This window comes from Acanthopagrus latus, chromosome 22 (genome assembly GCF_904848185.1).
Source record: "Acanthopagrus latus isolate v.2019 chromosome 22, fAcaLat1.1, whole genome shotgun sequence".
Lineage (NCBI taxonomy): Eukaryota > Metazoa > Chordata > Actinopteri > Spariformes > Sparidae > Acanthopagrus > Acanthopagrus latus.
Window position 1 is genome coordinate 23,037,778 of NC_051060.1, and position 25,647 is coordinate 23,063,424.

Below are 25,647 nucleotides of genomic sequence, written 5' to 3' on the forward strand. Positions count from 1 at the left end.
GGGTTAATTATTTACACTCGCTCGGTGCGGGGAAAGTGTAAAGTCATGTGTGCTAATGTCTTTGCAGGTTTATTCAGTCACAGATTAACTACGCTCCAGCTTTCTGAGTGCTCCATACGTTTAGCTCACGCAGACAGCCTCTGCAGCGCAGAGCTCAAGATATAAATATGAAAGCTAAATAAATTAATGTTTTTTTTTGTTTTTTTTTTTACTGTTCGGAGAGAGACACAGAGAGAGGTTTCTTGCTAAAACGGAGGGAAAATGAGCTCTCATTCCTCCGGCCGCCTCGGGCGATGCTTTGACAGTTTTTTGTGCCCAAGTGCCCGGCAGCCTGGTGTGAATGAGCGAGGAGCGGGAGGGAGAGAGACACAGAGATTTGACCGGGGGACACATTGTTTGAAAAATAATGTTAATAAGTGGTAATGGCAGACGTGGGGCCGAGACAGTTCAGCGGAGGGATGAATGATTACGCGCTCAGCTACAAACTGTACCACGCCACTTGTGTGTCTTGTCTGTTTTGCAAAACCACACTGATTATAATTGCAGAACAAACGGCCTGAACCTTCAAACACAAACAAGCCTCTCATGTCGGTTCCCCTCTGTCGGCGTTTCATGCAGCACTTCTTGAGTTTTCTGACCACCGTGTGTTTGTGTGTGTTTGTGTGTGTTCTCTACACCATGAGTATCTGCCTGAGGATGGGAGGGGGTATTTTTTAATATGCGGTTCTCACTAATGCTTCTTCTGCAGTCTGATGGTGATTGCACTCCTTTGCCCAGTTCTTTCATTCGTACCAGAGGACCTGGCCTCATCAATGATTGAGCATGGGCTTGCACAGAAAGACGAGCAGCGAGCCGACAGGCTGGGAGCAGAGCAGGAAAGCTGGTTTTATTCTCAGAATCGTTCTGTGTGTGTGTGTGGGCGGAACAGAGGCCATTTTCCAGCTGAGGAGACACTGGTTTACGTTTTGGCCGGAGAGGCTGTGCAGGAAAGCTGGCTAAAGAACCAGGAGGGTAAACAGAAATGGAGGTGTGTGTGATTCTGTGCTGAGCCCCGCTGGTATCCACTGCAAAATACCCAAGAATCCCAAAGGTGTGTGTCCGCGTCCCATCGGCCCCGTGTGTCGAGCACATGCTATTGCCATCTTTATGACCTCATCAAGGCGAGACAGGCTATATTGGCGAGCTCGGGCAGCGAAGCGTTGACGGCTCTCCTGACTCTGATGGGCCCTGTGTGGCCTTGCCAGGAGGGATGCGTGTGTCGATGGATGCAGATGGCCTCATAATGAGAGACAGGGGAGGATGGATACAGTCATTGGTCTTAATGGAGCCTCGTCTTTATTTATGAGACAATACGCTGTGGTTTCCTAACAAAAGAGGGGCAGGGATAATGCCGTCACTGTCAGCGTTATACCCTCCCCAGCGAGGAGTGCCATAACTCCTGCTGTCGAGCGTGCAAGGATATACCACGAGCAGACATTAAGAGCGTGAGCTGATGGAGGCTGTTTGTGAAGGGTGTGTATTTACGAGAGTGTTGAGAGGATGCAATGTGGAGCGGTGGTTCGTGTGCGTGTCCACTCAACAGGAGCCACTTTATTGGCACTGTTGGCCCTTTTTTCATTTCATGGACGGGAAATCTTTAATTGAGCCTCGCCCGCTGTCAGCCAGCGTCCCCTCCGCCATCAGTCTGCTCGCCACAGCTTCACGCCCCCCCTCCCATGAAAATCAATACTTGATCGGCTACTCCGGGTGGCAACCTCAACGGCAGCACAGTTCGTTTTAATCTCGGGGCTCTGGTCCGCTGTTATGACGGATGGCCCACAGGAATGACATAATGAGAATACTGTACCTGCAAGAGGAAGTGATAAACAAGAGGTAACGTCCAGTAATTGTTTTTTTTTTTTTTTCTTTTTTACTTCGAAGGTTGTCGGGTCATTTATTGCCCTTTTACAACTTCTGAGAGTTGTAAAAGAAAGTGTAAGCTGAAGTCCAAGAAAAAATATTTCTTTTTATGGAGTTTTGAGGATGAATTGAGCCATCTCACATCCCGAGGAAAGACGCTGCTGTACGGTGGTACGGCAGCGGATACTTCTGTATCTTTTGCCCGATGGCAGCTGGGTGAACAGATTGTGGGTCGGGGTGAGTGTTGACTTGAAGTACCTCTTGGTCTCATCTCACCTGACCGATAAATTCTTTTTTTTTTTCTCGACAAAAAACTCTTTCTTTTTTTTTTTTCTTTGGAGATTAGAAAGCCCATGTGAGCAAGGGAAAGGCAGAGATACACAGAGGGAGGCGCTGCGAGCTGCAGCGGCAGAGAGCCAGAGAGTTCAAGGAGGCTGACCCTCACTCGATACGCTATTGATTTGCTCGTTTGGGTTCACAGCAAGAGTCTGACACTGGAACTTAACAGCTGAAGGCTCCATCTCGAGAAGCAGATGTGAATAAGATCAAGTCCCATCACCTCGTATTCCCTTCCATCTCCACCTTCCCCCCCCAGCCCAAAAAAATAAGCCTCCAGACAAGCATGCGAGAATGAAAAGTGTATGTTGTTAAGAAGCAAAACATCTTACTGCTACTTAGATCTGAATGTCTCCATGCCAACGTTTGCTGCTGTTTGTTTATACTGTACATAATTTATGTTCACTGTGTAGTTGTTCTATCCCTGGATGTGGATGCATGCAGTGCATCTGAGCGTAAACAGTCCTTTATTTGTGTTTGTTTAAAAACCATCTGCCTCAACGTAAAAAAAACCCACTTCACCTCGCTGACATTTTATTTGAAACGACTGGTCACACTATCCTCCGTATTTTCTCCTTTTCCGCTTCTCCTCTTTTCTTCTCTTTCTCATCCGATGCCCATTTTTTTGTTTCGCCATTTCTTGTGTGCAAAACGGGATATTCAACATTTATGGTTTACAGAAGCTGTCATGTATAATTCAGGCGTGATAACTTCTCTGATGAATTGACCTTGAGGCGGACCGAGGCTTTTGATTACACTTCACTAGCCTGATGCTACAGCTGCTTGAAGGTATTGCGTGGGCTATTTAGGAGCTGTTGCTCTCTGTTTCTGCTGATGTGCACTGTCCCCTTGCTGTCGGACATGGTGCATAGGCATGCTGCATGCATGAGCACATTCATGTGTTCACTCAGTCTAAGGGGAATTTCATACTTTGTTTTTTTTCTCGTATAGATATTTTGCATGTGTTTGGTTTGGCCAATTTAACCGGTCTGCAGCAGCCAGTCAGCCAGATTATAAACGGCTAGTTATAATCCAGAAGAAATCAGAACAGAGGCACAAAAGCTCTACCTCTCATTTCCACTGCAAGAGGGAACAGTGGAACAAGATTTAAATGGAGGAGCAGGGATTGGTGACGAGCCAGCAAACTGCTGTTGACAGCGCTGTGTTCCCCATAGTTTTGCAGCCCCACTTTGAAGGCAGATTACTGTGGATTAATGCCGTCGGCAGATTTAAAGTCTACAATGGTGCCCTTTGACTAAAGGGGGGCAAAATGCACTTGAGGTGAAGTGGGTGTACAGCACAGTCACATTGATTATACTGGTGACATCTTGAAATTGAGTCTCAAAGCAATTTAAATGAGGGCATCCAGAGCCAAAGCACATGAAAGGTTCTGACTATCATCTGATATCCATGATGTGAATCTTGTAGAGTTATGGATGATAAGATGTTTGATGTTTTTTGTTGTCTTTAACATCATATCTGTCCATGACCTGACAGCAACATTGCATCATAATTTGTAAATGAAATGGAAAAGCAAGTCCTGGATCCAAAATCCAAAATGCAACAAAAGGCAAGAAGGAGAATCCAAAAATGAGAGAGATGGAAACAAAAAGAGTGACTCAAAAAAGACAGGATGAAAATAGACAAACCGACAGAGAGTGATGAAAAAGTCTGAGAGAACAGACAAAGACGGACAGTAGAAAGTCAAACATGACACATCAAGGTGTGATCTAAACAAGTCACACAACGGTCACCAAAAACCTAAAACAATGATATTTTGAGTTTTAAATGTAAAACTTCATTAAAAAAAGCAAAACGATAGACAGTAGAAATAAGTTTCTTCATGTGCACACAGTCTGTGCTCCAGGGGCACAAATTAATCTGAAGTAAACAACAGAATACCAGAGACGAAAACAATAAAGAAAGTTTTATTAATTTGGAGATTATGAGTCATGTATACAAGGAAAATCATGGCCTCCAACGAGGTACTTTTCAAGTATGGGGTTGTTGTTTTTTTTTCAGAATTGTCTCTCTTAGTGGAAGTCTGGGTGTAAAATGTATTTTGTTTTCCTCATAGATACAATTGATTAATTTAATGTATCTGGTGGGATTATTTCTGAATTTACCTGCAGGTCAAAACCTATTCCAGTAATTCACTCCTTAAGATAACCTCTCATGTAACTGGTAGTGTCATTTTGGCGAAACGGTTTTGGTCACCCAAACAGATTCACTTGTCAGGATCACTCAGGAGTGGTGATTTCAACTCACTCATGATTGCTCAGTTTACATTCTGCTGCTGTTCAGTGTTGTAATCCTCTAAATCCATTTACTCTAATTTGCACACCAAAGGAGAACCACGTGTTGCAGAGCCCAGAGCACCAGATAGGAGTCACGTAAAGCTGTCATTACCCACCCTGGCGCCTTCAGTTGCTGCATCTTCTGTCCAATTACGTTGGATGTGTGTAGATGACATAAGAAAACACAGTGAACCGTGGCGCTCCTCCGGCAGGACCTGATCCCGAAGAAACAGAAGACGACGGTCGACGTGACTCTCAAGGCTCAAACATAATTGGACGTCATAATATCGGATGATATAAAAAGGCTCATTTGCTTCACTTAATCGGCAAAATTAAGGAGAAAATTGCAAAAATTTGAAGAGAAGCGATGTTAAAATCCAAATATCAATTAATGAAACTGTTCATTTGGGCAGTTATTTTTTGTGTGTGCTCACTGAGAGTGGAACTGATGTATGTTAAATCATCTAAAAAATATCAATTATACTTGTTACTGCTGATGACTAAAGGCGTGACTCAGGGGAGAGTCTTGTAAAAGCGTCTGCGGTATCACGACCCCCACACCCACATCCCACGTCGCAGAATTTGAACAAATCTTTTCTGGCAGCCGGTTCCTGAAAGTTGGCACCCCTGCAATGTTCGTCTGAACTCTCCGGGCATCAGCCCTGTTTTTTTTCCCCCCCTCTGCACGGGAATATTTTTAACACACTTTGAAATAGATAATCAGTCAGTAACACATGCAGGCGTCATTCTTTACGGTTTGAGCTTACTCCTCACGGCTCTTATGCTACAGAGCAGATTTAGACGGGAGGCTGTGACGGCACATCAAGTGCTGTGTGGTAGTTTGTTACGCCTGCTGCACATGTGCAAACATCTGCATATCATCGCCGTGGCTCCATTTATCCTCGCAACATTAAATCCATTTACCTCTCGCACGCCACGAGTCTAAATCTGGGGCCGAGTAATTAAATGCCTTTCTCTTCCTCCATTAGAGAGATAATTAAGTAGGAAACCGGCACTCGTCTCATTGCTCTTTTATACGGAAGCAAACGGGGTGCTGGGATGGGGTAAAATAAATGCTACCTTGACTGAGAATATCCCGATTAGTGTAGCCATCTTTAATTTCTCCACCTTTGTCTCTGTTTTTCATCTCACTCTCTTTCTCTTTGCTTTGGTACTAACAAGCTCGCCAGGCGTGAATAAAACAGCCAGCGAGGAGTTCCAGTGTCGTATCGCGTGACTCCCTTCAGGAGTCGCTTCATCTGTTCTGCTCTCCGGAGAGGACACACCATCTCTATAATCTCAACTTGACAGTAACAGTTCACCGTTAGTCACAATCGGTGACGGTCTCACAGATGGGTCCCAGGGTTTCCATTTTTTACAGATCTAGCTGCAAAAATCTGCGGCGGGAAAGTCGAGAAAATGGAGATAGATTTGAGGAAACTCTCACAATTAGTGTGAAATCCAAATAAACCCTCTTATTTTAGCACTGGGGTGCTATTCCATTGAGGATTATTGGAGATTAGGAAACCAGTGAATATGGAGTCTAAACATGCAGTAGAATCCTGTTAGCGATCTAAAGAGGCATGAAGGTAGTGTCAGATGAGATGAGATGAGATCCAGTGATAGCGGTTTCCAAGATAAATATTCTTTGAACATTCATCCTGCCCAACTGTGGGGAAGAAAAAATAATAATACTTTTCAAAACTAACTTTGGAATTTAGGTTAATGAAAGCAAATCATGGAGTGAGTGCTCTTTTTATTCTGCCATTTTTTTCTCATAGGGTATCTTTTAACATGTGCTCCTTTATTGATTTAGCTCCATTTTTAATAATTGTGCCATTTTGACTTAGCAAAATGGATTTTTGTTACAATTCAGCCTCAGTGATGAGAACATGCTGTGCTAATTTGAAGGTTACTAATGAGAATTTTTAGATTGAAAGAAAAAAAAAAACAAGGAAAAGTTAATTAAAACGAAACCTTTTGAGCTTTTTCACTTCTCAGACACAGAAAAAAAAAAGAAAAACCGAGAGTCTCGTTCCTCTCACAGGTTTTTTTTTTTTTTTTTTTCAAAAAATTCGTCTGCGTTTACATAAAAGCCAGGCAGCTCGCTTTTTTCTCCTCTGAAAAGGGGGGAAAAGTGTGGCAGGGCACATCATAACCTAGGCGTGAGACGCTGTAACATGTGAGTATATGGAAGCCAGCATCTTTTTAAAAGCCTAAAGCTGTCGTCAGCATGCGCAATGTTCAGAGACATTCAGGCAGATGTTCCTGCTCAGGCTTGATTGCCTTCGCCAAGGCCCATCAGGGATTGCACTTAGCCTAGCCCGAGCTGGCAAAAAAAGACACAGAGTCCTGAGTTATTTTAGCTATGCTCAGTTCCTCCATTAGGTACAACTGAAATATTGACGCTGCTTGCGCTTTTCACCACTTTTCCTCTGTGGATCCTGTGCACCTGAGGTCAAGAATTTAGTCTGACTAGGTTTCCGTGTTAGCTAACAATAGCTTTTGTCTCTCCGTGCTTTCGGCATTGCCTGATTGATTCCTTGTCCGACTGCTGGATGCTTCTCTTTTCTCTCTTGTCCCAGAAGATGTATTCAATTTTTTGTCCGTCTCTTCTGAGGGATGAGCTCAAGTTCAAACTCTTAATGTTACACTTTGGGGAACTCATATTGTTTCAACTGAATAAAAGTTGAAACTGAACTCAGTTTAACACAGATGTCTAGAGGTGTCCACTTGTCATAAGGGACATGAAAATATTGTCTTGCGTTTAATGTTATTGTTGTAAACATTAGCTTTAATGACGCACTTTAAGCAGATGCAGCTAATGTCCAACATTAAGCATTAAGCTAAGGGAATACTCCTTTTGTTTGTGTGTGTTCCTAAATTAATTAAAAACTACAAGAACAAACACACAAAAAAAAGTCTTTTTCAGACACCCTGTTCCTTCATTCTTACATTCCTTTATTCTTAGAATGAATAATCCTGTACAATTAGCATTTATGAAAGGTTAGTCGTATACACAAGACAAGAAAACCAGAGAAAATATGTTTTTTAAGTAACAGCATATGGAAAGTACTTGACCTGGTCATTAGACAAAAGTGAACGTGAGGCAGGATCGTCTGATCTTTGCAGTTCTGAGGGACGATAACGTGCGGTTTGAACTCACTTCTCAACCTCGGATGATTCAGCCGCAGGTACATCCTGTTTATCTGTTGATCAGCGAAGGCGGCTGAACACATCTTTTCATCTGCTCGTCTCGCACGCCTCGTCACCTGCCTTCTGGGAAGCTAACTCACTGCACGCCTTGAAGGTTTGGATGGAGGAGAAACGACGGCCTTATCTTAATATTTCAGATGTTATACATAATAATACATGTTTTTTGGGGGGCAAAACTTGATAGTAACAAAGCTGAAGCCTTGTATTTCTAACAAAACAGCCGGGCCTTTAACACACATGTGTTTACATAGACACAGGTCTTATGTTCTAATTTCCCTTGTTTCATATTTTAGTAAAAATATTGTCATGTTTGTTTACTTTATGTGCTTCCAACACAAATTACTGCATGTTCCCCTGATGTCAGGAGAATGTGCCTTTTCATAATGTTGTTATGTAACAGTCATACTCACCACTATACTGCACTCAAATCCCCATTTTTTCCCCTTAACAGAGAGTCTGTTGTTGTAATTGTTCTTCAGAAGATATCACAGTTTCAAAGCATCACAGTGCACATATTACACTATTATCCTTTTGGAGATGTTAACCGAGTCGTTTTGGTGCCTAAATCTAACCAATACACTCTGACAACATTAATAATAGTCCACAAATCACAGTACATAATTATATGTAATACTTTTTTGTCAGCAGGATTTATTTTGCACATGTAAAACTAATGCTACAGGGATGAGGAGAGTGTCTTACTATGAAGCGTTGGGAGTTGGGAGTGAGAATGTGTTGCAATCAGTTCTTCTTTAATGTTTCGTTCCCTCACCTCCTCCTAATAATCTCTCAGTGTGAAACATCTCTATATGGTGTTTAGTTTGATAGAAACACAGAAGAAATACTGAAGTAGAATCAGTTAGAATTCACTGTTTCAGCCATCATAGTACGGATGATTTGTGCTGGCCACGGAACTGTTTCTTTGAGATTTTGACTTTTTTACAATTTTTCAATTTGGCTGTCAGGAAAGCAACATTCAGTCTTTACATGGACCTGCTTTAGTTTTGTCTGATCTCATTCAAATGGCCCAAACATTCTACTCCTCCGGGTTTGTTTTCCGCTTATTATATAGCAATTGTACATCCAGCTGTAATTTGCAAGCTGTGTGTCATTACGAGTCACCTCCGATGTGTCCCTCCTGGCTACTGTCATATCATTCACCTCTCCTGAAAGTGACCTAAAATCTGTGCATCCACACATGGGGATAGGAGAGACTGCACTCCAGCCATAATTACTCTCTTCCATATTCATGAGAGAGAGCGCCCAGTGTGAAATGTCAGTGTTTCCCCACAATGCTTTGTCCTATTCTCAGCCAACTCTAATTGGACCGGCGCAGGTAGCCTAAGCGCAGGGAAAGATGGAAGCCAGCCTGGATTGTGGTCAAAGGGGCCTGTGGTTGAATTTTATCACCCCACCGCAGTATCAGCGCAGAGACTCACCAGGGCAGGATGGCCAATATTCAGCTACCCTGGGGTAATTAAAAATGTCCTCCGTTTAATTTACACCCGGCTGGTGAAGCATGATATCATTATTGGAATGCATTATAATTCAAGGTTATTATAGGTCTGCTGTGTTTTTTCAGAACAGGCAGTCGCAAGATGTTGGAAACCTATTGGAGGGCTGCGATACTAAACACCAGCTTATTACAGCCAGAAAGGAAAAGGTGCAGCGGTCCTCATGTGCATTATGTCATCCTCTCCCTCCCCCCCGGGATGTGACCCAACACATCTCTACACATCATGAGTTCCAGGGCGCTGACAATTTTTGCAGTGACAGCAGTGTTGTGGAATCGCACCTGGTGGAGCGCTTTGCATACCTGCTGTACACCAGCATCTGTTATACGGGCCCGATTAAGTGTGTGTCGATGCAAAAGCACCTACGCCGACACACACACACACACACACACACACACAAAAAAACATGGAGACAGCTCGGCAGCTGAGCATCGCCGTCCCTGTCACTTTGGTAAGTGAAGTGAGCAGGGAGAGGGCTGAGGTATGTGTGTGTGTGTGTGTCCTTTGTTTACGTGTGTGTGGACGTATGTTGGAGCAAAGGTGGCGGGCGATTGTCTATTGTTCTACAAATTAGCTGACAGTCGACCTCCAGCTGGCCCGCGGGTGGCACACGTGGGCTGAGTGGCAGGTGTGAGCTTTGTTGCCGCTCCATGTTGCTTTTGTCAAAAACAAGCAGAATTGAGCTTTCAAACGGCGGCGGAGGCGTGAGGGTCGCTTTTGAATAGTCACTCTGCGGCGCACTTGAACGCACAATGATGCCGCTTTCGAAACGAGACTGGCTCGTATTGTTGTCCTCTCACAAGGAGAGTTGAGAGTGGAATCTTGGACAACACCGCGATGGCTCTTAGAGGAGGTGTTGAATTGAATTTCTGACTGGCCTTCGTGGAGTGTTATGCAGCCGTTGGGCCCTCTTTATTCTCTCTCTCTCTCTCTCTCGCTTTCTCCTCTCTGTGTTTGAATCGATAGATAGCTGTGCCACCAATCTGTTGGTCCGGCAAGGGCGTCAATTTAGCCGATGTAAAAACTAAAAATGAAGGTGACATGTGGCCGAAACACTTATCTGAAATCCATGCTCTCTATGGTACAGTCCATGGCAGTCCTGCTATCTGTTACTCCCACCAATACCACATGCTAACAGGTAGAATACGTTGCAGCATGTGTACACTGCAGCTACGCACAGCTCCACCTTGCGAGTGTTGACAAATCTTGCAGCTGTGAGAGCTCTCCAGACTTTTAAAAGTCCTGTCTTGAAGAACACTACCTGCTGTGCAGCGTCCTGGTACGTGATGAAGTCTTTTTTAGTGGGTAATTACAGTATGGTTGGTATTTTATCCTGTCACAGAAACCTGTACAGCCTGTTGAATGCTTTGGAAACTCTCCTCACCAGAAAAAAGTGTTTTTTCAACAACTTAATACCAGATATTATGACATCCCCCTGACAAGCCACCTCTTGTGGTCTTAAAAGTCCCTACAGTCCTGTTTCATGTAGCATGATGTTACTTTACTGGTGCACTCCGTCTGACCACAAGTAAAGCCGACAGCTGGGCACCACCATGGTCAACGGGAAGCATCTGTGGTTCTAGTTCTTGCAGTGTGTCCCGCACTGTTGGCATTAGTTGGCAGTTGTCGGCTGTTTTTTGGACGACTGAGGATGCAGATTTGGTGGCTGTGCCCGTCGGAGAGAGACGCCACTCTTGACTGACTGATTAGTCCACAGAAGAAAAACGGAAAAAGAAAAGATAATTTCCTTAAGCCTCTTACAGTAACATCAATGATTTCACATATTTAGTGCAGTTCTTCCATATTTTCTGCCACCGTCTCTTCACCAGTGTCATTTGCAACTATTCCTGATTAGAAGAGGCTTTACCGTTCTCGCTCGTGTGTTGTCAACTGCCTTACTTCATCGCACGGTTTTGTACATCCACACTCTCAGCAGATTCAGTTTTGAATGACGTGTACAGACTTTCGTGCTGACCTGGCGGTGTGGAAAGCTATTTCAAAGAACATAAAAGCTAGTTGATCATTGGCTTTATTGTTTGTGGTTTGTTCCGGTGCAGCTTCTTGGCAGAGACACAGGCGATGTTGGACGACAGAGCAGTCAGCCTTCATGGGCACTAGTTCTCTGATGTCTGGGCCTGTAGGTTTGAGGTTTGAGAGGGATGGTTGAGTCAACAGACTTTGGCACAGGAGTCTCATTCCTAAAGTCAACAGTAGTTCATTCAAACCGCGACCGTGTTCTTTCCACTCACTGTCTCCGAGTGTCAAACATACGTCATCAACTTGCTCCTGCACGTTTAAGGGAGCATGTGCTCGCGTGTGCATCAGCATGCCGTCCACACTCGAGCATGTGAGTGTGCAGATGAGTACAGGCAACACGAACACATTACCTTTATGATGGTTTCTCATTCCTACACCATCCCATAAGCAATCATGTCTGTCTCTCGCCCACTGAGCCGTCACATGTATCACACGCACGGCATAAAATCCCCGGGCACTTTCTCCTTCAACGAGGTATGATCCATATTTCATATATTGCCTGTAAATCGCTTGGCCAGAACTGTTTTGACGAAGCCCTGGAAGTGGCAGGGGGCAGATTGGCTCTGTGCCTGACGCTTACTGTACCTAGAATACAAAACAAGCCTTCCACACAAACTGTAAAAACGCTGTATATGGGTATTTTTAGTGTCAGTGTTCAAGGTTGAAATGCTCTCTATTACCATTTCTTAGCAATCTAAGCGTGTTGTACCAGTTTATCATCATCCTCGCAAACTGGTGTGTATTCATTGGAACCAATTTGCCCAAGTGTGTTAAGACGGGGATTAAAATGTTGAGAAATGGGAAACGGCATCATCAGCTACGTGAAATAGAGCAATCAAAGTCCCATTCTGCTGTGGAGAAGTGCCAGTTCCGTGAGCCCTCTCCTCCCTCTGTCTTACATCAAACAACGCGGCCTCTGTGCGGAAAGAAATAAGAGATAGAGGCTTAAACAGAATCTTTGCAGTGTGTCTTTACGCCATACTAGATTTTTAAAAATGCAAAGCCAACGTGTCAAGTCATTTGAGCTCCCTCAGTGTCGAGAGTTTGATCCAAAGTTTATCGCACTTTCTCCTTCGACCCAGCAGTCAGAATGAACGACGGCCGTGAATATTTCTGCTTGAAACTCTTCACTTCTTTTTTTTTTTTACTTGTAGCTACATTTTTTTTTCTTTAGGTTCAGTTTATCATGTTTTGGCTCAGAATACCTGTACTACTTGGGGAGATGTCCCTGACTTCTCCTTTAAAAAATATCCAGTCGATTCAAACCTACACATGTTGCAGTGAACTGTGGTCATTGTCGCGGCAACATTTCTTGCGTCTAACGTATCTGGGGTTTGCAGAAATGTTAACTTGCAGACGTTTCATCCTGGAGACTAGGCTGCCTCCCTTGATGGAGAGCCTCAACTGTGTGTTTGTGAATGTGCGAGTGCACGCGGCTCAGTGTGTTTATATGTGCTGATCCCTTGATCCTGCATCACCTTGAGCACGGCAGCTCAGGCGGTGCCATGTGGGAGACAACATAGATGCGTATTCCACCCCGAAACGCCTGCAGAAGGTTAATGTTGAGGGGGAAAACAGGAACGAGGATGCACCAGTTTCTAACACAGTCTCATGATTTCCCACCCTGCACCTACACCCTGTCACGCATTTACCCAGCAGTGAGATAAGTGACAAGGCGACATCATCATGTGGCTTTCTGTGTGACGGGGTGTCTCTGAAGGTATCCCCCCCTAACAGTCCTAGCACTCTAAAAAAAGGATGCACCCACATTTAACCACATTTATGTAATACTTGTTATAACATCAAGCTGGAAAGAAGAGAGTCAGCAGCACACCTTTTTTTTTTCTTTTTTTTTTTTTTTTTAATTGGGGCCATCAGAATTACCAGAGTTGAACAAACAGTTCCCTAACAGTAGAAATGGAGACGAGAACATTCACACGGACGGCGTTTACCGCAGGATTATTGTGTTGCATTGCATCATGCTGTGCAAGTGTTACTTTGAAGGAATAGTTTGATGTATTTCACTTTTTTTTTTTTTTTTTTTTTTTTGCTGAGAAGATAATCATATCAGTCTATTAGATATGTTGCTGAAGACAGCAGCCAGTGATCTCATCGCAGCACAAAGAGTGCGGGTGGGAGACGACAATCTGCCTACCAGCCCCTCTGATTTTCTCAATTTAACACTTTTTGTATATATTTTATATAATAGACACAATGCAGAGTAAGAACAGTGGTTTACTGTGTGTAACCCTGAGCTTTGAAGGTGCTTGCAGGTAGATTTTGTTAACTTCAGATGGAAACAGGCCAGCTGGTGAGCCTCACCTGAAAATAAGGCTAACCTGAAGCTAACAGAATTAGCCTACCAGCATCCTAAATGTTATACAAACTACCAAATAATAAGGTGTATAATGCCAGAATTATGTAGCATCCGCTGTCATAACACCAGACTACAGAGAAGCCTGAAGAGTTCATTTTCATGAATTAATTTTTTATCATTGGTTATAATGTTTTTTTTTTATTTTGTTTGTGTGAGAGAGAGTTTTGTTATACAAGCCTGTGTTGTGAAACGACTATCAATTTAATCTTCAATCTTTAATCTTAGTCTGATGCCAAGTACTGCATGGTTTGGATTTTAATTTTTCTTTTTTTTTTATTAACTAAAGGGTTGATGTGTGTCATGAATTAAGCAGCTCAATCCTTCTGACTTGGAAGCAGAAATAATTAACAGCAGTTTCCAACGACTGCTTAGCTCAACAGAAAGAGTGTTGATGGGGGGGAAACAGCCAGCCTGAGCATTTCCAAATCCACTGAGCAGAACTTCTGAAGCGCAGGATTTCATCTAGAACATAACCCAATGTAAGAAAGGGAATTCTTCATCATATTTCAGTTGCTCATATTTCAAACTGAGAAGAAATGTGAGAAGAGAATTCTAGTTTTCACCGGCTGCTGTTCACCGGCTATATACTAAATAAACTCTTTGCAAAATAGTGAGATCATTTATTCCTTCAAAGCAACACCTGCACTGTGTGATGCAATCCTACACAGTAATTCAGCAATAAACTACGCCTGGCTGAAGGTTATAGTGTCGATTTTTTTTTTTTGTGTGTGTGTGTCTCAGGTCATTTTCTAGGCCCTGTTTTGGAGTGCTGACTCTTTTGTTTCTAGCGGCTGGATGTCTGAAAATGTGTTACAAATGCAGTAAAAATGTAGTGCATATTTATCTGCCGGGACCTTCTGGGAGGATCCCATCAGAGACATCCCATCAAGCGAAGTGCCACATGATAATATCACCCTGTCGTTTATCTCGGGTGTAGGTGCGATGTCATGAGATCTGTCCTGGCCAGAGAAATAAACACAGCGTCGGCGGTATTTTCATCGGTTTCGCTCAAGAATAGTTTATGTTGAGATGCGTTTTCCAGCTGTTGAACCTGACACGTGAGATGTTTGGTGACATGACGTACAGTAAAGGATCAGAGAGAGGAGCAGATTTCTTTTTCTTTTTCCTTTCACATACATGGTGCTGTAAGAATGTAACCCCACGGAGAACAGTTATCTACTCTTCAGGGTGGGCTTTATTTACACGAGGGTACACTTAGAGCTCTGTTCGATAGCTTTGATGCTCCACCGTGGAGACAGCCTCCCTCTTGAGGTAATTCTTTCTTTCTTTCTTTTTTTTAGCCAAGGCAGGCTGAATCAATTTGCATCTGCTGTTTTTCAAAGTAAAATCTATGAGAAATATCTGGACTCGGCCCTGTGCGCCCGACGTGGTGCCTGTTTACATGTGGCGATGGACTGTGTTGGAAAGTAATCTCGAAAAAAGAGACAGCCACTGTGAAATCTGAAGAACTTGCATCTTATTGCAGGATTCATAAAGCTCCCTGTATAGCTGTGCGGCACACAGTTTGTTGGCTGTGCGGCTGGCAGATGTCATTTGCTGCTGATCCTGCAGCTGTTTCACACCAAGGAAGGACTTTTTTAGTTTTTTTTTTTTTTTCTTGTGAGAGTGGAAACTTCATTGGTCCCTGCAGGGAAATTTTCTTTTCACTCTATTTGATCTTGTGGGGAAAGCTTTTCTGCAGAGCTGGTATAGATTCTTAATTACTCAAGGACACTTGAGCAGAGTCGGTGCTCCCCAACACACGTGTCTTCCTGTAGAAGCAACTCTCTACTCAAAATGTTTGTTTTCCATTTACCTATTGAGTTCATTCTCTGTATAATTTTGCCCTTCTCAGTCTTTTCCTGTTATTGTACTGACCAGTCTCAGATATGACTTTTTTCTTTGCTCCTCTCCCTGAGTTTCAGATCGGTGTTTTGCAGCTACAGTTTAATAATGCTGCCAATTGAGGACATGTGACTTGCCTTTATCTCAAACTAGAGCCTCTGATGTACTGTTCATCTTGCTCAGATGTGCACCAGGACCTCCCACTCCTCCTTTCTATTTCGGTTAAGGCCAGTTTGCGTTGCTCTTTGAATGCAGTAGTACACATCGTTGTATGAGAGCTTCACTCTCTTTGACAATCCCTCGTAGGGAACAGCCTTCATCGCTCAGAACATGAATAGACTGTTCTTGCCATTTTTAGACTATTATGGGACCTACAAATGGTGATGATTCAATGAGCTGGAGCTAGAAGGAAGGCGATGTTACATATTCGGTGCAACAGTTGTGCTAACGTCATTTTTCGACTGATCAATGAGCATTTAAACATGACAATCTTGGTTTAACTAGCTGTAATTGCACTATTTTGTCACCGTTAAACACCAAATGGATCCAGTTTCCACAGACTTCTGATAAGTGATGGGCTCTGATATACTCTGGTTTGAGAAGGTGTCTACATCAGAACCCATTTCTTTTTCATATTAGTTTTTTCCCCCCTTTTAAAAGACTACAGGTGTCATAGAAAACCGTCTGAGTCTCCTCTGCAAAGGCGTTCTAAAAATACAGGCTGTCTCTTCAGTACCTGATGAATATTCCCACACAGGAAGCTTGTTGAAATAAAAAGCCTAATTCCTTACACCGATCTTTATTTGTGACAAATAAAAGCAGAGAGAGACGGAAATCGGTATGTGCAGAATAATTGTCTGTTCTGTTGAAACTAGGTCTTGGGGGATTGTATTGTTCTCAGCGCAGAGCCCAAGGGAACAGGCTATGATGTGGGTCTTTTTTTCTTGATTCACGTTTTATATGAAAACATAAATAAACTTGAGCTGTTTAGTCATTCATTTTTAATACGCTCCACCAGCATGTGTGAAATATCTTCACAGCTTCTTCAGGCACTCACAAGTGTCTACGAAAAAAAGCTGCCGGAAGTTGACGGCAGCTGCTTATTTTCTGTTCTGATAGAAATGTTTCAGTTGTGTTTGTCTTCATGTGTTTATTCTTTCTCGCAGCTCTCTTTGTCTGCGTTTTGTGCGTTTGTATTTTTAGTTTTTTTGTCTTGGTTCGGCTCACTCACTCCGCTCTGAGCCGTTGTCCTCCAATTTAGGTCTCGGGCTTCATTCATAAGTTATAGGGGTGTTCCTGCATTTTTAATCTTTTAAACAAACGGCCACGTTTCAATTGCTGCTTGTCAGTTTTGATTTTATGATTCATTCATTATTAAGTGTGTTAGGCTGCAGTGCAGTGCTACGGATGGATTACTGCACTTTAGCCATGGGCAGGGTATGAGTCTACTGTGTGTGTGTGTGTGTGTGTGTGTGTGTGTGTGTGTGTGTGTGTGTGTGTGTGTGGGTGGAGAGGACGGATGTGTGCCTGCACATGTTTTCATTGCACCATGGACGGCTCTCAGGTGTGTCTTTGTCGTGTCGGAGCAGATGTGTGTTGGCATAAAACACAGCGGTCCTCGTCCAGCCGCATCAAATTCGTATGTTGAAAGGTGCTTTTTTTAAAAAAAAAAAAAAAAATGTTTTTGCTTGATTGAACCATCTAAAATATCCACATAGCCATGTGATTGATTTTCAGTAGACCTTGAGTGGAAGCAATGTAGCAGGTGGACCTGAAGTGAGGAATTTATCCTCAAACTACTATTTCAATGTCAAGACAGAAACTTTCTAAGCTCATCACATCCTTGCTGTGTCCAATTTTCTATTGATCAATGCCGTCGACTGGAATATTCCCTTTTTGTCTCACTTCTATCTCAATAACTGCTGGACTGAAGTGATATATGATGGGATTTCTTGACTCTGTAACAAAATCATTGATTGGGTCTTATTTGATCAAAAACACAGATGATATGACGATGTGATAGATTTGTTTGTAGGCATATTAATGCGTCCCAGAGAATTAAACCTGCATGACAATGTTGTTTTTTTTGTGGCCACCTGCAGGAACAATATGTAAACACAACACTGACATACCATCCATCACCTTTTAAGTTAATATAGTTACCAGTATATATTTATATCTGTTGGCAGATATTGTTCACAGTTAATGGCTTATCACAAACATCCTGTATCATCATTGGCATTATGGCACTTTTTTGGAGTGCTCGACAGCTGAACAATGAGCTGAAAAAAACAAAAGCCGAGGCGAGCTGCAAATTTGGGAGATAATTACCCAAACTCTTTCACACTGTCATTTTGTAAATTGTTGTTATTTAAATATGGATTAAACCTGCCTTAACATTATCACTTTGGACATTTCGTGAGAAATTATTTAGCACTACCGTCAGGACACAATGCACATTAAAACTCTTATGATGTGATACTGATGAGCCCTGTGTTTTTCCTCCAGCTCCATCCGCAGGACACATTTTTCTACCTCCCCTTAACAGAGTGTGTGTGTGTGTGTGTGTGTGTGTGTGTGTATGTGTGTGTTGTTTACCCTGTCCTGTCCTTACCCCTGTACTGTGGTTTGTCGCAAACACTGCATCCTCTAGAGGCTGCTACTGCGGCTTTAATTTTTTTTCTGTAATCGTTTTTCTCGTCGCCTTTTCCCCCCCAAGTACTGTACGGTTTTTGGCAATGTTTTTTTTAACCTCAGGGTTGATGCCTATGTTAGAAATGAAGCAGCTCAATGCTTTTTGACTTGGAAGCACAAAGGACTAACAGCAGTGGCGCATGTGAACTACTGAGCAGCAGATAAAACAACAGCGAGCACGGGCGAACGCACGCACATGCATGCGCATTTCGGCGAGGAGAAGCGAAACTGACTTGAAAGACGGCTTCAAATGCTGTTTGCTGTTATCACTGTCGATATTGTTGTCGGCGTGATTTTTTCTTTTTTTTTTTTTTTTTCACTTGGGAGTGCGTCGTGTGTCTCCTGCGCCGGGCTGCGATGCTCCAAATTCCCAGCAACTCTTTCTGTCCTCTGCCAATCTCCCCTTTAAAAGCCTTCAAACGAGCAGAAGTTTGCATTCGAGCGCGTGGATGTTGAAACATCACACTCCTGCAGTTATTTTAGACTTAATAAAAGAAACTAGAAGAATGAACCGTGAAAACATTGGATTAACCTTGAAACCGGCCCAATGGATTTGCCCTCCTCTAGACAATCATGATTAAGGTACCACAACAAAAAAACAGGCTCTTATCTAACTTTCATTAAAAACTCTAAAGAAGGTTGAATTTGAGTATTTTTGACTTTTAACCGACAGGTTCTCTCCGCGTGTTTCATATGCATGAGCATGAGCTTCCTCTAACAATTGCAACACTGTCTGCAAATGACTCAAATCTCAAAAATGCTAATTATTTGTTAAATCTGAGTAATGTGTGGGAACTGAACGGATTTACTTCTCTCACCAGTTTTATTTAATTGCAATTTGAAAATCGGTTGTTAGACCATGGATTAAATTCACGCCGGAATATCCCTTTAAGCTAGTAGTGAGTGGACTCACCTAGCTTCTCACTGCCGATATCCAAACGTTTACCCTGCTTCCGCTGGCTTGGCACCTGACTTGAGGAGCCCTTGGGTAAGATTAGGTCACAAGCCGTGATATCTCGCCTCTAAATGACCTGTGCACTTGGTTTGGTGGCAGGTTGAATTCTAGGGGCTTTTTGTAAACCCAGACGGACTGTTTCAGTTTGTTGGTTGGTAAAAAATGGTTCACCCATTGCGCTTTTGATTGCTTGTTGATTTCTGCTGTGAATTTATTGAAGGGTTAGATGTTTAGGCTGCTCACGTGCTCCGTCTCGTTGTTCTCGCCGTGGTCCTTGCTTATGTCCTGTTTTCGATTAGCCTCCCCTTCACATCTCTGAGACACTGAGGCACGCAGTGCTCCGGCCGGCGGATTCATTTAATTCCATGTAAGGACATTTCAGCTCGTCTCTCTCCGTTCGATGACTAATAGTCTGGAGATATCTTTTCACTGTCGGTTTAGTACAAACACTTTCTAACCGATGAGTCTCTTTATTTTGATTTTGTATCTTATTTTTGTTATATTTTAACTTACAGTCATGACAAAACAATTTTTAAGTACAATTGGCAGAGCTTTCGTACATTTCTAAATCACCATTAGGACTACATATAATGTCCTTTATACTATCTTGCAATAATTGATACATAAAAACATTGTTGATAATGACAGTCCTCGAGAGTTGACGTCTACCAAGTCGTGCGTTCAGTATAGCCATGGCTGCATCGGGCTGGGTTGCTAATTGTTTCGCATAAAAGGTTGACCGTCTTGTTTTGGGCTGATGGCTTTCGGTTTCAGATCACGAGACGAGGTTAATAGAGAGGTTAAAAGAGTTTGTCCCTCCGTGTCCCCTCTCTTCTGTGACATTAAGATGTTTTGCGCTCCATTTGCCTGTGTGTAGGGCAGCCAGAACAGACTTCATTTGTCACAGAGAGACACCACAGAGAAATCAGAATGTAAAACACTAATTAGGCCTGATCCTGACGAGGGTTCATTACCGAGTCAGCGGGAGACTCCACGCTCCCGAGATCCTCATTGGTTCACCAGTTTGGAGCAAAACATGCAGCGTTTCATACTCGTGCATCGGGGCGTGGCGCTGCACCGGAGGATCGGCTTGTGGGGGGGCTACTGTGTATGCAAGTGTGTATTGTACAGGTGGCTTGTTTGCTTATGCATGAGTGTACGTATGCAAATGAGGAAGAGGGAAGCCTGGCTGCCGAGCGGCCGTCGTGGCTGGCGTTCACAGGAGCGAGAGCCTCCATCTGCAGCGTAAATGCCTCTGATTCCCTGTTGAAAGGCAGAGCACCCCGATGGGTCGTTTCAGCAAGATTGCGGATCAACTGCTCGCTCTCTTGTACCGCGCTATAAAGAGAATAACTACTTTTTTTCTGGATGGTCCACGGTAGCTGTAGGGGACGGAGGGTAATGATCAAGGTGACATATTTGCTTTCTTTGGTTCTGTACGCCAACGTGAGGCGTGTGCGTTTTAAGTTTACAAAAAAAGGACTTTGAATCTGTAAATGACGACTTGCATCATCACCTGACACACCACAGCTCTTTTCAACTTTAATGTGATTTTATCGCTGTCACTTCCAGCTGATATCTGACTGTATTCTTCACCAAAAATCAAAGGAAACAGGATTATCTTTGACATAAGCAGGGCGGCTTACTATCCAGCATTGTATGTTCACAAATCAACAAGATCTGACATGAAATCAGCTTAACGTGTTCTGCAGAATAGAACAGACACATGTATTTTGAATAATTAGAAAATGATGTAACCTTTTTGGCATCTTTCATCACATGTCCGACAAAATGATTGACGCAAACAGATAACTCGGGTGAAATGCCAGCGATGACACGTGTCTTTGTCAGCTCGCCAGCTTTTTGTTATGTTCTCCTCACGAAAGGATCAGACTCTCTGCACGAGAACGACAGTCAGCCTGCCCCGAGAGCAACACATGCGAGCAGCAGCAGCTCCTCTGACTGCGAGTAAAATGAAAGCGTCTGCTCGCCAAAAAAAGTAGTAAGTTGATGAGCCTCAGTAAAATTGCATGCAAATTCAATTTTTCAGTGTGATGATATATTTAGCGCAGACGGCGCTCTCATCGCGATATACAGTATTTAACAAAGGCTGTGGTCTCGTCGAGTCTCAATCTGCTCTGCACCGCTGCTTCACATTTACTTTGGAGGCTGTTCTACAAGCCACCAATTATTTCACATGGAGGAGTACAAGGAAGGAAATATAAAGCTGTGATAACTTTAAGATGCACAGATGCAAGAATGGCTTAACTGTAGATATACTGTTCAGTTGCAGAAGTCCTCGATATCTGATACTTTTAATGAGCTTCTTAATGTGAGCGGTCGGCTCCTGCAGCTCATTTCTCCCGACCTTAGAGCTGTTTTGGTGGTTTGGCAATAGAGATTTTTGTTTCAGTGTTTACCCACTGGTTTGATTTGGGCGGGGCTCTAAGGCAATCACTCATTCAAACAAATAATATGTGTTGTTATAGAGAAATCAGATATATGTTGGGACACTTGCAGTAAAATAACCAGAGATCATCCTGCATTTGGAATCACACCAGCTGTGACTCACGAATACTCAGAACTGATGCCCATCATCTCCATCTCTAACCACGTACCTGTAGAGTTTCACGACTGTATCCCACACAGTACGTAAGGTGCCACCAGCTTCCAGCCCTCCCCCTCCTGCTAGGAACGCCACCATCTTCATTTAGATGTCAGCTCCACACCTGTTTCTGGACTGCATCTTGCACATGTGGCGTCCACCAACACACACACACACACACACACAGATATAAACACCTGGCAAATACCCAAAAAACACTTCTGTGGTAGATTTTTCTTCAATAGGAGTCTCCAGGACCACACAGACACACAGTCTATGAATTATAATGAACTACCATTATCCGAATTTAGGGCATCAGTTCACCCAAGTTGCATCTCGTTGTATCTAAAGTAAGTAGCGGCGCTTGTTCTCCTGCGCTGAAGAAACAGTCTGTGTGAAATCTGCAGGTTATCTGGAGTATAGAGAACACAATTATTGTGGAGAATGATTTTTTATTCCAGAGATGTAACTAACCCAAACAAAATCCCATTCACCTCCATTATACTGGGGTGGAGGCTATCTTTATCCAAAGAAAGGAAAAAAAGGAGATTGTTCATTACTTTCTGGCATCGGCGGGCAAGTGAGCCTTCAAGTCTGTGGATCTCCTCGTCAATACAATGATTATAGTAGCAGCATAGTCAAACCGGTTGGTAGATAAATGGTACTTTTATCAAATGTCATGGTACATATTTACACCACATTCCTTTTTTATTGGTAATGACATTTATTCTGCAGCGTGAACATTCTCTACCATTGTCCCGAGATCTGCAGCCTCCTCTTTACAAGGATCAATGGATGTCAGAACTTCCTCTCTACTCTGTCGTTCATTCGCCCCTGAAACATTATCTCTCTGTTGTGTTTTCACAAGCAGTGCAATAATTGCGCCCCCGGGTGCCTCCGATAAGGACTCCTCCTTCTACATATCAAGAAAAAGGAAAGGGGGACATCTTGATTAATGCAGCGGTTCGGAGTAAAGCCCGAGCTGTGCGGTGGCTGTGCACAGTGCACTCCTCCACTCCCCACAGCGAGTCACACGTCTGAGAAAGTTTTGCCTCACTCGCAGCACATCAGCAGTGTTACTACCACTCCGAGTACACGAGTCCCCCTCTTGTTGCGTTGATACATCTCCGTGTTGATCCAGAAGGTCAGCAGCCAAATGCTGAACGCTCGCTGTCGGATCAAATTATGTTCCGGAAAGAAACATGATTAAACTGCAATTTGACTTTGAGTGTTGATTTCTCCCAAGGCCCCGCAGACAGTTTCCTCCCTTTCACCAAAAAAAAAAAAAAAAAAAAAAACTCAAGCATTGACAGAACAGGGACTGGAAGCCCTTTTTTCTTCTCTGTCACTTCTATTTGAGCGGGAAGAGATTTCACCCTTTTCAAATTCACTAAATCTGTCGCCATGTGCATAATGCAAGTATTTTTATTTATTTCATTCTTTTTCAGTCGGGTGGTTTTCAGCTCCGATAGGCTTTCAGAACCGTAGAAACAAAGACGGATCGAGGCAGAGGAGGTCACATGCTGCAGGCGGGGGGGGGGAGTGATACCACGTAACCCCCCCGAGCTAGTGGGTGCGATTCCAGGAACGCCCGACACTTTTTTAATCACTACTATTAGAATACATCCTTTTAAATTTTTCCCCTCAGTCTCTCATTTTTCTCTCCTCCTCTGCCGTTTGTTTTCCTCGCCCCGCTCCTCTCTCTTCCCTCCCTCACATCTCCTCTCCCTGTGACTAAAGGCAGCCCACTCCTCTGCAGTGGCTGCCTGCCTCCCTGATTTGCTCGCTGCTCAGGGAGGATTTGCATAGGCTGGCCCACTTGCCGCCTCTCCCCTCCCCCGTACCCTCCCCTCCTCGCCCTCCTCTCCTCCGTCCCATCATCTTCGCTTAGTTTCACCTGAGCCCGCTCTCATCCTGTCTTCTCTCTCTCTCTCTCCCCTCCGTTCTCTCTCTCTCTCTCTCTGCTCTCCCACCCCCTCCATCTTCTCGCTCCCTCCCAGCAGTTTCTCATTTTCTCATCCTCTTCTTTTTTTTCTCGCTGGCTTTTCTCTCTCTTTCTCTTTATCTGTCTGCAAATCTGTCTGTTTCTCCCGTGGAGTAATACAAAGAGCTATCAGTCCGGGGTCTCTCTGGGTTAACAAGCCAGACCACTTCACTTCACCGGGGACATAAAAAAAAGAAAGAAAAAACAGAGAGAGAAGAGAACACAAGAAGAGAGAAAAAGAAAGTCTGACAAATATTGGATCCAAACTTAAAGACGGAGATAAAGCACAAGTGGGATTTTCACCTCTGCGTTGAGATCCTGCTGCTGAACTGAGAAGGAGAAGGGAGGTGTGTTTCTGCCGAGGCGATAGGGAGACAGAAAGCTCACAGTTTGTCCGTGCCGGAGTGCGCGGAGCTCCTCGTCTCTCTGTCGTTCCCTCCCTCCGTCTCTCCCTCCTCCTCGGTCTCATAGCCGAGGCTGTGTAATATCTGTGGCTTGACAGAGCGAGGCTGTGCAGAGCAGATCGAAGCGGAGGGAGCGGGCAGAAGGCTGCAGCGCAGGTTGTTCCCCCCCCTCCCTCCTCCTGTCACTCAACTTCTGCGCCTGCAGGTGGAGAAGGGCGCACAGGGACACATTCCAGGTGTTGCCCGCGAAAGTGTGCAGGCACAAGCTCGCTGGTTTGCTGACGCGCGCACACGAGCACGCCGCTCGGTCATCAAAGGAGCTGCCACAGGGTGATCCTGCCGAGAACAGAAAGTAAAGACATATTGGATTCTGGTTCAAAGAGCCAGCGAGCAAACGAAAACAGCGGGAGAGCTGCTGCCTTCTAACGACTGGAGTCCGAGAGACAAGCCCGAGCTGCGTTCTGTTTGGAGGGAACAGCTGGATTCTACCCTGACAAGGAGCGTGTGTTGGTTTCCCTCTGCTATGGAGTTGGCCGCTGTATCCTGGCTGCAGGAAGGTCACTTTTTCTGAGATCCTCGCACATCTGCTTTACTCTCTTTTAAATATCCAGTTAGGGAGGGGGGGCGTGAGCCATGCTCCCCAAAGAAAAGCCCCAGGAGGGCCAGCTGTTCTGGATGTTGCTTCTGGCAGTGGGATGGATGATGCTGGGTTCTGCCTGGGGCTCCTCATCCTCATCCTCTTCATCCTCAGACCTCCATCTCCTATCCCCTACCCCCGGAGCCCCCTTGCCCCCTGCCCTGCCCCGGCCCGATCGCTCGCAGGGGCCCAGGCACCACCAGCCACCTGTGTCCATATACCGCTCTCCGGCCTCACTACGAGCCGGCCACGGTGAGTCCTGTCACCTTTTTCGCCTCTCCCTCCTTTCTCTCCCTTCTTTTCCCCCCAGCTTTCCACCTCTCTGTCCATTTATCATCACGACTGATCCGTGCCAAAAGGAGCCATCTGTAGCCACCTCTCTGTCATTTTTTTTTCTCTCTCTGTAACTGACTCGCTCACTTCCTCCCTCCCACTGTACCTCTGTCTTTGTCTTTCTGTCTCGCTCTCCCTCTCACTCTTCCTCCTCTTCCGCCACAGCACGAAGAGATAACCACAGTTGACAGCGGCTGTGCATCACGGAGCTGTACGTCATTTATGAGATTATAGGTTTAATTGTCAGTGAGAGGCACTGACAAGCAAAAACACCCACAGTGACTCTATCAGCCGGGGAGCAAGCCGCGACTCTGCGTTGCCACGATCCCACCTGCTTTAACGCTCCCTGTAATTGATGATTGATGGAGAGTGAGGGTCTGGACGGTGCTTCCCCCTCGTCTTTTATAAGCACGGCCCGACATGTTAGGGCTGCGTGAGACTTTGGTGCGCTGTGGTGTGCCGCACTGTTTGAAGTTGACTCGAAATGTAATGAGCCTGTTCAAACGTCCACGTA

General features: G+C 44.2%; 1 protein-coding gene across 10 annotated transcripts in view; it reads left to right on the plus strand.

Annotated features, from left to right (window-relative positions):
- Positions 1–25,647, plus strand: part of nrxn3b (neurexin 3b) — a 282,849-nt gene that overhangs the window by 147,679 nt on the left and 109,523 nt on the right. Inside the window, exon 1 of one of the 10 annotated variants that reach the window (XM_037086534.1) lies at positions 23,769–25,052. The exons of the other annotated variants lie outside the window; for them this stretch is intronic. Within the exon in view, the coding sequence (XP_036942429.1) occupies positions 24,797–25,052 (256 nt within the window). The 5' untranslated portion in view covers positions 23,769–24,796. Of the gene's footprint in view, positions 1–23,768; positions 25,053–25,647 lie in introns of those variants that run through there. 10 annotated transcript variants of the gene reach the window in all.